Source organism: Centropristis striata, chromosome 10 (genome assembly GCF_030273125.1).
Source record: "Centropristis striata isolate RG_2023a ecotype Rhode Island chromosome 10, C.striata_1.0, whole genome shotgun sequence".
Lineage (NCBI taxonomy): Eukaryota > Metazoa > Chordata > Actinopteri > Perciformes > Serranidae > Centropristis > Centropristis striata.
In genome coordinates, this window is record NC_081526.1 from 24,737,702 (window position 1) to 24,749,656 (window position 11,955).

General features: G+C 36.8%; 1 protein-coding gene across 1 annotated transcript; it reads right to left on the bottom strand.

Moving 5' to 3' along the window:
- Positions 1–654: 654 nt before the first annotated feature.
- LOC131979354 (CD276 antigen homolog) lies at positions 655–5,785 on the bottom strand. The gene is made up of 5 exons (XM_059343309.1): positions 5,658–5,785; positions 5,043–5,420; positions 4,159–4,458; positions 1,876–1,972; positions 655–1,132 (listed from the first exon to the last, which is right to left on the bottom strand). Exons 1-5 carry the CDS (start codon positions 5,692–5,694, stop codon positions 1,072–1,074), a joined length of 873 nt encoding a protein of 290 aa, XP_059199292.1. The 5' UTR covers positions 5,695–5,785; the 3' UTR covers positions 655–1,071.
- Between the last annotated feature and the right edge of the window lie 6,170 nt (positions 5,786–11,955).

Below are 11,955 nucleotides of genomic sequence, written 5' to 3' on the forward strand. Positions count from 1 at the left end.
TTGCTAGAGACTGACCCCTGACCTTAGCTGTGCCCTATCAGCCTTCTTTCTTTTACTCACCATGCAGAAAATCCTCTCTGTGTTTGTTCAGCTAATTCAAACGGCAGTATTCCTTCTGAGCCAGTTTGTCTAACAGCTTAATGTCTCCAGCCTGCTTTAACTTAAAAAAAAAGAAGAAAGAAAACCATCAAGAGCTCTCCCTTTAAAGCTGCTGTCCATTCTGCTCATAATCTTCCCCAATGACAAAACCCTTCATGAATCTCGATTTGATTTCTTACTGCCTACTAAACACCTACACATACCATCATAGCAACACAAAAAATACCCCAACAATACCCCAATAGCACTCATATACCAGCATGGTTCAGGTATAATTTTCTTTGTTTCAAAAGCAGTGGACAACTCTAACCTTCAAAGTTCTCATCAGAATGAGAGAAAACACCTATGTGAGTCTTCTTTTTTTTCTTTTTTTACAGTATATCTTTAGACTACTAGAGGAAAACATTAACAACAGCCTCCCAGTAAGCTATTCCAGTAACACAGTCTATGATATAACCAGGGCTTCTCCTACCTGCAATGCATTCATGTTGTTGAATACTCCTGTGCTTTTTCATTCTATGACATCTCAAAATAATCTGTAGTGTAATTCAGAATTGCAACAATACAAAATACAAAACCATACTATTTATTTGGTTAATTTGGACAGTAAAACTTGATTTCCACTTGGTGCAGTGTCAAACAATGTGAACACACAGCAATACGATTCTGAATCCAAACCTCTCTCAGCCACAGAAGAGGTTTCAGTGTGGTCCTGTGGATGTTTGTGAGTTTCCTACGGATGCTCTGGTTTTTTCCTACAGTCCACAAGCACTCAGGTTGAATGAAACTCCAAGTTGTCCATAAAAGTGAGTGTGTTAGACTGGTGATCTGTCTGAGTTTACCCTGCCTGCATACTTATTGGTGATGGGACTCAGTCTTTATTTTTCCTCAGAGAGTCCCTGGTTTTGTGGCACACATCGGAGTAAGTACTAATGTTCTGCAGAAAGTTAGACCTTGTTTAAAGGGTTGGCATCATAACATTCCAGTGTCAGGTGAAGAAGAAGGCTGCCTGGCTCGCCTAGGAGTCCTGTACCTGGAACAGAAATGTCAAGCTGTTAAGTCGTAACAGCAGTACATAGAAATGAAGCTATTAATGCTACTTTATTACAATTTTCTCTTTTTTTAATGAGTCCTTGGGAAACCAACCTTAACTTAATAAGTGAGATTGCTTAGTCCACAAATCTTAAATCTGCTTACTGTTGTCTGTGTCCCTCTTCCTAAATGTCAATATGTAATATCAGCAAATTGTGACAGTAAATAGAGGAAGGTATAGAATGGATGATGAAACTTTCTCATAACTCTTACCAATTTAACAGTTATCATTTAAGAGGAAGTTTTATCAACAATATGATGGACAACAGGGGGAATGCAAATTTACATTCAAATGTATATTTTTGATAATTTTATCAAAATATATTTTTATTTACATAACAAATGGACCAAATAGTTAGCATTGCAGTTTTTACAAAGGACCCCCTTAACTGCAATGTGCCTGCATTTGTACAGTTTATTCTTCAAAGTTATCTGGGTGTAGTCATTGTTTTTTATTATTTATTTTAGAAAGATTTTAAAGAGACAAATAAATATTATTATATGGAACATGGTTAAATGTCTATGTGCAGTGTAAAAGCTGCTGCACACTATTTGCATACAGGATTGTCCCTTAGCTCAACGTCTCAAAGGAAAATGTATACGTTACTTGTGACGTATTTCATGCTAATTAATTTAACTGAAAAATAAAATGCCCTAAAATTGCCAATAATGAAAACAACTCACACATGATATGCCAACAAACCACAGCTAGGGATGAGAACAGCAGCAGCAGCCGCTATCAGAGCTCCAGCCCAGCCAGGGAGGCTCCACTCTGCTTCACCTGTAGACACAGAGATGGAGAAACTAACTACTGCTCTGCTGCTTTAGCCTTTACACACAATTCATAAACTTCTACTCTTTTTCTTGTTTTATGACTCTGCATGTATTTTGTTGAAAACAAGTATTGTGGTGAACAATGAAAAGGGCTTGTATTAGCCAGACTTTTACTTTTATAACAGAGTCAACATTTTTATATTTTGAATCAGTAAACTAATCAATCTGTAGACTTGATGTATTGATCATCAGTGTGGTTCTAGTTAATCATGAATAAAAGTGATCATGTCTTCAAAGTGCACTGCAAAAAAAAGTGTATCTAAAAACAAGATAAAAACACTAAATCTGAGGGAAATGATCTTGCTGCATGGACAGATAATTTACCTTGACAAGATTTTTTAAATTAAGATTGTTAAATCTAGAAATAAGCATGTTGTACACTTAAAATAAGAAATTAACTCTTAAAACAAGATAAATGATCGAACCCTTCTGAATCTAAGTTTTTTTATCTTGGTGAGAAACAAATCATTTGCAGTGTGTTCCAAGTTATGACATTGTCTGCAGTCAATATGGGTTCATATGTTAAAGAATAACTCTTTTTAACAGCAGACATGTTGACTTGTCATAGCACAGAAGTTACTAATAACACCAGCGATGACACCTGATATCAAAGCAGCTCAATGGAATTCAGTCATGTGATTATTTACACCTGAGCTTCTCCTACTGTCATCTGTAAACAAAAAGCCTTTGGTTCATTTGCATTACCCTGTTAGCCCAGCAGGTGTCAGCAGCACCACATTGTTAGGTTTATGGTTACTGGAACAAAATGCTTCCTCTATGTCACTGTGGTTTAAGTCAGGAAGTTATTATGAACAGTCATTTTTCTCTCCTGGCCACTGTAGTCTTAATTGATTTATCTTTAGGTTTTACATGACCTAAAATGTTTATTTTGATTAAATTATACATTTTATGGTTTGTAATGTGATTGTAGTCTTTTTTAACTTTGGGACAGTAAAATAGCCCCTCTCAATACAAACCACTTGCTCTTTTAGTCTTTGGCATATATACTGCAGCAGTAAGCTGTAAGGAAACCAAAGAGCAGCTGAGTGCTTTTGCAGAGAGAAGACAAAAAACATTTTGCATTATACAAGACGTGTACTGTTGTGTATTAATTTGAAGATGTAGTAAAATATCAGACATATAGCAGTTTAAAATGTATCACATATGTTTTGACAAACACACAGAAATCTGACCAACAGTCACAGTCTCTTTACATGAGCATGAGACCTTAAGCACGAACATTAGTACCAGTAATAGGAAAACTGGGCAGTTGCTGTTCGAATCAAGGACCTGCTTTGTGTATCTTGAATTTTGTATCTGTTTTGTGATACAGGGGCTGTGTACACAGGGTCACAACGTGGCACAGGGCTGTCCTTTTTAGAAACTCTTGTTGTCTCTTGAGATCTTCCACTACAGTACCATATTCCTTTTTTCAGCACCAAATAAAGTAAAATGGTGTTTAGATCTAACCATAAAGTAGTATTTGATCAAAACAAAAGTGATAATACACAGCTGTGTAAATGACACTGCATCAGGGTCCATTTTGCAAGTTAACACAGAAAATAATAAGGAATTGCTAAGTTCAAACTGCAAAACACTTTGCAACTTGTGATCAGGTGTCTAGAAGTCGTTGAGGCCAACCCGTGTGTTCTAGCTTTTTAAACCTTACTAGAAAAGTGTGCAGCTCATAAAGGCTCTAAATTAGTAATTAGACATACTACACAAACATTGCATAGAGTGGTACTTGATCTACCTTCTCTTTTCTCCTCTCCCACACACAAACACATACAGACTCTCTTTTTTCCATATCAAACACACACATACACACCAACACAATGGCCCTTCATATTCCTTGTCTCGACCTGTGTCTCATTGGCTGTATCTCCCAGACAGATCCAGATGTTATCATGATGGGTATCTGGAATGCATATGTGAGCCTCTTGACTCCCGTCTTTGAACAGATCACACATGATGATCGCCACTCATGGGAGTGAGCACAGAGCCATTATCAATTAGCCTCTCATCTTCTGTTAGGGAGCTTCAAAAACTGTCAGCAAAGGGAGAATCGGGGCTAACGTCATGTATTGTCAACTGGCCATAGAGAATACTGCAACTAATCTTCTATTCACTTACTGTTGTTTAGAACGTGGGTGGCGATCAGAGTCACATTTAGGGTAGGATTGTGGATAAGGCAGGTAACAGATTGATATGGACCTCCAGAGATCTCTATTGTGCTTTTGAGACGGTACAGATGATCTTCAGGGTCCTGCTCTGCTGTGGTGTCCACATCCCTCGGGTCTAAAAGGTGTTGTGATTTGTTATAGAGGTGCTGAAATCTCCATGTTACCAAAGGCTTAGGGAATCCTCTTTTTGTTGTGCAGTCTGCAGTCATTGATTCTTCATGTACAGCCAGGTTGACACTCTTGTAAGGAACTATGAATAAGAGAATGCAGTCACTGACAAATACATCTTTTTTTGTCATTTCTTACAAAACAATAGACTTTATAGGTAATTCATTTATTCACTTTCTTGCTCAGAGTTAAATGAGAAGATTGATACCACAGGGTTCGTACGGGTGCTTGAAATCCTTGAAAATGCTTGAATTTTAATGTTGTATTTTTTTAAGGTTAAAAAGTGCTTGGATTTTGAATAAAGTGCTTGAAAGTGCTTGAAATTCTAACTATTTCTCTTGCAATCTGACCATAGATCATCACATGGTCAAAGAGAAAATACTAAATTGAATATTGAGATTAGCAAACTGTACTTTTGGTTGTTAAAAGTGTAAAACCATCGCTGTCGGTATGGTTGAGTGAAATAACCCCTTTTAGCATGCAAGTAGTCATCTAAAACATGCAACTTACAACCGTTGTAAGAAACTGGAAAAGCTTGAAATGGACCTTAAAAGTCCATGAAAAGTGCTTGAATTTGACCACTCAAAAAGTGCATGAACCTTGTACCAGAGTGGTAGTAATCTTCTCATGTATCAGATTCAAGAAAAGTCAAATATTCATCCTTACCTGCAACATGTAAAGTCACTTGGCAGATTTTTCCGTGGGGAACGGTGTATCTTTTTGTCCCTCCACTCTCAAAAACTGACGCAAAAGCCTCGAAAACCTTTTGGTTGTCTTGAAGTGTTATGTTGTTTAGTTTGACTGAAACATTTCCTCTAATCATTTCCTGTGAGAAGGCTGTTACCCTGCCTCGATAAAGTTTATGTACATGGTTTGGCATTTCCCTTCCTTCATTGAAAGAGTACAAAACACAGTTTTCCTTGTCTTGCCAGTAAAAGCGTAGATTCTTTAAGGCAGCAGTAGCGGGGATCGTCAGGGTACACGGGAATGTCATTGATTCACCAACAGTTGTGTTGACATCAAGAACCACTGTTGCTTCAGACACTGAAAATCACAGAAATAGATTCTGAAACATTTCCTGTCTATCCGCACCCTGCACTGTCAACACACTGAGCTTCATACTGTTTTATACAAAATTCAATCAAAACAAGATTATTAGTCTAAACATTAAAAAACACTATAGCTAATAATATATTTTTATGTATTTCTGTCATGTACACACAGAACATGTAACAGGCACACATTGCACTAAAGCGTCACATTAAAATGCAGCACACTTACCTAACAGGAGAAAGTATGCCACTGATACAACAAACATTCTTGAGAGAGCAACCTTATTTGAAACACACACCAACAACAATTCAACCTTGTTTAAACCCTGTGACAGCTAACACACACACATGAAGTTGGATGATCATACAAAGTAATGACGCACATGATCACACAGCTTCCTCTTCTGACAGTTTAGCACGCCTACCTTTCTGCTGACGAATCATTTATATTTATAAGAACTCTAAAATTGCCAATACTGAAAACCACTCACACATGATGTGCCAACAAACCATAGCTTAGGATGAGAACAGCAGCAGCAGCCACAATCAGAGCTCCAGCCCAGCCAGGGAGGCTCCACTCTGCTTCACCTGTAGACACAGAGATGGACAAACTAACTACTGCTCTGCTGCTTTAGCCTTTACACACAATTCATATCTTTCTACTCTTGTTTTATGCATTTTTTTTTAAAACAAGTACTGTGGTGAACAATGAAAAGGGCTTATATTATCCAGACTTTTACTTTTGGTAACACTTTACAATAACCAACTAAGTAATGTTTATAGATGGTTTACAAACCAATTATTAAACATTTACAAAGTGCTATACATATTTTATCGTTAAATGTATTCAACCAATTTCTTAAAGGTATATGAATCATTTCAAAATCATTAACATACTTAATATGGTGTTAAAAATGTTATAAAGAGTTCAACTGAAACTATTAATTATAATTTAATTGTTTGTTAATGGTAAAGTAACTATAAACTTACATTAATATACCATCTTTTTGCAATGTATAAATGATTTGGTTAGTTAAACATTAATAAATTATGTATTTACCATTCTAAATGGTTTATGTACGGTTTATAAATGATGATTTAACATTAATAAACTATATGTTTACCATTTATAAATGATGGTTATGTGAAGTGTTACCTTACTTTTATAACAGCCATAGTTTCCCGAGTCAAAATGCTATATTTTGAATCTGTAAACTAATCAATCTGTAGACTTGATGTATTGATCAATCAGCGTGGTTCTAGTTAATCATGAATAAAAGTAATCATGTGTTCAAAGCGTTGCAAGTCATGACATTTTCTGCAGTCAATATGGGTTCATATGTTAAAGAATAATGTTTTTTAACACTTTGGCTTGTCATAGCACAGGTGTTACTGATAACACCAGCGATGGCTCTGTTCTACTCTAGTGTCCCAGTGAGAGTGTCAGTGAGCAACACACACAATACCAGACACCTGAAATCAAAGCAGCTCAATGGAACTCAGTCATGTCATTATTTAGGTCATCTGTAAACAAAAAGCCTTTGGTTCATTTGCATTACCCTGTTAGCCCAGCAGGTGTCAGCAGCACCACGTTGTTATGTTTATGGTTACTGGAACACAATGCTTCCTCTATGTCACTGTGGTTTAAGTCAGGAAGTTATTATGAACAGTCATTTTTCTCTACTGAACATAATAGGTAACAAAAAATAAATAATAGTAATAATAATAATAATAATAATACATTTATTTCCCTTGGACTCACTTAACTTTTATATATTTATGCATAGAAATAATAAAGGACTCATTTAAATCATACTTCTGTCTTGTTGTTGTCTTGCCCACTATCCACTGGCTGGCCAATCACTCAAACTAAAAGAACACTTTACACTACTACTACTAATAATAATAATAATAATTCTGATTACTTTCATTTCAAGAGAGACAGAAACAGGAGATTCTGAGGGAGCCGGAGCAATTGAGGTTAGTAGTGATTGACAGGTGTTAAGAAACAGGGTGTTTTTCTTTTAACAAGTTGTTATTTGTTGCCCCTGGTCTGAAGGCACTGACAGCAGTGGAGAAGATGTTTTCATCAAACTGACCAACATCAGCCATAAAGAAGCCTAGTGCTGCTACTCAAGGAAATACATGTTATAACCCATGGATATAACATAAAAAGTTATAGATAGATAACAATAAGTTTTAACATGAACCATTTCACGTTAAAATTAGATGTTTTATTGTTATCCCGGCATGCAAACTTATCAAGTCATAGCAGTATCCTATTGGTATAACATGAAATGTTCAATTGTTAGTTATTACAATTTCATTTAGCAGAAGGTTTTATCCAAAGAGGCATACACCATGGCTCAAAAGTTTGGGGTCACTTAGAAAAAGCACAATTTTTTAAGATTAAAATAACATTAAATTGATCTGACATACAATCTAGACATTGTTAATGTGGTAATAATTATAAAGGGTGGAAACAGTTATATACACAAATATATATATGTATGAAAATATCTACAAATGCATACAGCGGCCCATTCTCAGCAACCATCACTCCTATGTTCCGGTGCTACATTGTGTAAGCTATTCCACGTTCATTGTGTTGAAAGGCTAAATGATCATTAGAAAACACCTGTGCAAATATTTTAGCACAGCTGAAACTGATTTGTGCTAATTTGAGAAGCAATAAAATGATCCTTCCTTGGCTAGTTGAGTATCTGGAGCATCAGCATTTGTGGGTTTGATTTGTGTCTCAAAATTACCAGAAAAAAATAACTTTCTTCTGAGACTTGTCTATTCTATTCTTGTTCTCTAGGCTCGCCATTTCATGCGAGAAATTGCTAAGAAACTGAAGATCAATGCTGTGTACTTTCACAGAAGATCTCAAACTGGCTCTAAGCAGAACAGAAAGAAGTGGGAGACCACTCATACAGTCCATTCCCTACTACTTGACAGATATTTTGCTATTCAGTTTACGTTTATTCAGTGGACAATTATTCCAATGATTGATGGCATGATAAATAACTGTTATCTTTAATGCATTTGATTTTGAACATGGTGACATCATCTGGCCACCATCGGCTGACCTCGTCAAATGAGAATGAACCTGATCACATCTGACAATTTGGCTATATAAGAAAACGGGTTGAGAGGAAAAGACAATGATTCTGAAAAAATGTAGTCGTATTGAAAGCCAGCCTATTCTCTACTGTTAACCACGACTTGCTGCTGCAAAATCTGCATGAACAGATCCCTTTGTTGACTCAGTAGATCTCGTACCTATGAGAGCGACACCAACTCCTCTCCATTGCTTTGGTTGCTGCTTTGGTCCTATTAAGGTGGCATGGTGTGCTGAGATTCTCTGCTAGGAGATCCTCAGGCTTCAGCAGACAAAGCAGGCTGAGATAGTATCCACCAAAAATCTCAATGTATGAAGATCATCCACCGCTTTTCCTAGAGTCTCAGAGTTGGTATTTAATTAAAAAAATGAAAGTTAATAAGTTGAGATAAAACGATAGGATAGAGGGAAAAAACCAGCGTGACCTCCAGCACAGTGTTTTCAGCCTGTGGTTAAAGGCACATCCAAATGAGTCATATTAAGCCGGATGCCAGTTTGCAGTATATGTGTCAGCTTTAAGTCATGGCTAACAATAACTGCCTTTGTAGGCTATTTGCTTTCTTTAGTCATCATGAGGCAACTTAGAATATAAAACCCACAAAGTAGGAAGATAATCCCTGTCTGAGTGGCTGATGGATCATTCCACCACAGTATCAGTTGTATCTGTTGTGGCAGGTGTGCCTTGAGATTTTGGCTCACACTTTGGTGTGCCTTGGGCACAAAAAGTTTGAAAAACACAGAGCTAGAAGACAAAGGTCAAGCCACCTCAATAATGATTTTTACACCAATTTGAATGTATAACTACTTTACAGCAATGCTATTCTCACATCTTCCTAAATCTGCACATGATGTATTCTGAGGCAAAAAAAGTACAAGAAGAAAGGCACGCTTGGGACACTTATTATTGTTTCTTTGAAAACAGCTGCACTAGAATAACACTAATGAGAGCTGTGAGACTGAACGGCTGATAATTAACTAAGACAATCTACAGCTTTTACATAAAAATAGCCATGTAATACGCTGTTGATCTATAAATGTTCATCATAGTGTTGTTGACCAATCAATCATTATCATCGTGATCATCATGGTTTCCTGAAAAGGGGATGATCTCACTGAATTTCTACACTGAGGTCACATAAACTCCATTTAAGAATAAGATTAAGATTTAGTTATTCCCTTATTAGTCCAACAACAGGGATTTAACCCTTCCTTTACGTTATAATAGTTTTGGATTATTCATTAGTTTTAGTTTTAATTTCGTTTTGAATTTTTGTTTTCAAATTCAGCTAGTTTTAATTAGTTTTTAGAGTGAGTTTGCTAGTTTTAGTTTAGTTTTTAGTTTTGTGTGTTGGTTGCGAGATTCAAATAAGTAATAATACATTTTGCCTTTGTTTCCTTTGGTTTATCCATCTCAGCTCCAATAAGGTTATTAATTCTTACAGTTCCAGGTGTTTTGAATGTTGGTTGGAGTGTAGACATCCCAGTCTCAGTAAACATATTTACCATGTGTTCCTGTATGTTTACTAACCATCAGCTGTTTAGTTGGAGCTAAATAAATACAATATCAACCAGAAAGGATTATGCAGTGTTGCCCTATGTATTCTATGGCTGCTGCTGGATTTTCAGCACCGCTGCAAGCTAAATGTGTCACAACATCCAAAGTTTACAGAGTGTTACACTGGCAACACTTTTACCATAATAACTAAACGGTTTGTGCTATCAGGAAAATTCTAATGGTTTCTGAAAGCTGAGAAGTTTCTCTTTACAGCCAACATGGTGTCATTACGGTAATTTCACTCGCGCTTCTCCCGGAAGCCCACAAAGCAGGAATACATACACTCAGCGGTGGAGAAATAGAAACACTGGATTATGTATGAAAAAAGTTGACAAAGATGAAAACGAAGGACATTTTCAGTATAATTTTTGTTAGTTTTAGTTAGTTTTGTAACCACACAATACAGTTTCAGTTAGTTATCGTTTTTTAAAAACTCTCGTTTTTATTTTTATTTCAGTTAGTTAAAATGTTTTTTCAATTCTAGTTTTCGTTATTTCATTAACTATAATAACCTAAACACACCATGCTAGGAGCAGGGGTAGGGCCGGCTCTAGGCATAGGCGACATAGGCGGTCGCCTAGAGCGCCATCTGCTGGAGGGGCGCCGCCAGTCACCCTAGAGGGAGGAAAAAAATAATAATAATAATTTTCGATGCCCATTGTCGCCTTCGCTTTGTGTTTTGTCTTGAAAATAATAAATATTAACAAAAATAAAGAAACAGATAAACAATGACATTTTGTTGTGGTGCTGAGTCACATGACGTGTGGTCATTGCCTTGCCCCCCTTTAGACGGTCAGATCGCTGTCACTGGTCAGGTCACGTCAAGTGATGGACACGTTATGTTTGATATATCTTGCAAGATGAAATGACTGTCAAAGCTCTCCGGTGTGCAGTATAGAAAGAGAAGAAAAGAGGAGGAGGAGAAGAAGTCCCAATATAAAAGTAACGTTATTTCATCTTTTTTTAAATGCCGTTTTTGTGTGCAGACGTTTCATTTTTATTAGCTTGCTAGCTAGGTTGACACAGTCAACGCAGTTAAGCACATTTTTCAAGCAGTTTGCATTTTCATTGTCTTGTCTAACTTTGTTAGCGGTCTCCAGCTGTGCTTCTTTGTGAATTGACTTGTAAGTTAATAATTTTATAGACAGACAGTTGTATTATTTAGCCTGGTTGGCACCATGGGCAAACAAAAACGGGAGTTCCAACCTTCGTGAAACAGCAAGCGGAGCTGTTCAACACCAATGGATCTCGCCTAGGGCACCAAATGGGCTAGAGCCGGCCCTGAGTGGGGGTTTAGGTGCTTGACCTGTCAGTCCTGGGATTCGAACGGTGATCCTCTGGATACAAGCCCCATTCTCTAATCTCCAGGCAATGAACTGTCTAAATGTTTGCTCATTTGTTGAAGAAGATGTTTAGATGTGTGTAAAAGCTTGTAAGTGGACTTTTATGCCTACATTATTTGCTCACATTGTACTTACTGAGAGCAATCAATAATTACATGTTCAGCTGTGTGGCCATTTGGGCCAGTCTAACAATATTCTATTTATGATGCATTGGTCAGTGATTTTAATAGTTTTTACCTGGAAAAACTCTAATGGTTTTGGTTTCAAATCTCAAGTCAAGTCTTTAGAAGTCAGACACTGGTCAAAACTTAAGTGAATATTTCAATGTCTTAAATGGAGTAGGCATTTCTGGTTAGCAGTGTTATAGGCACTTTATTTTTACATCATGATCTGCGGCTTAATCTTTGACACAACCCCTCCCATTTCTCTGTAAAACACTTGCTTCACACTTCCTGTCAGGGTGGAGTCTTTCCCTCCATATAGTTTTCAACACAGCTGTCAGCTG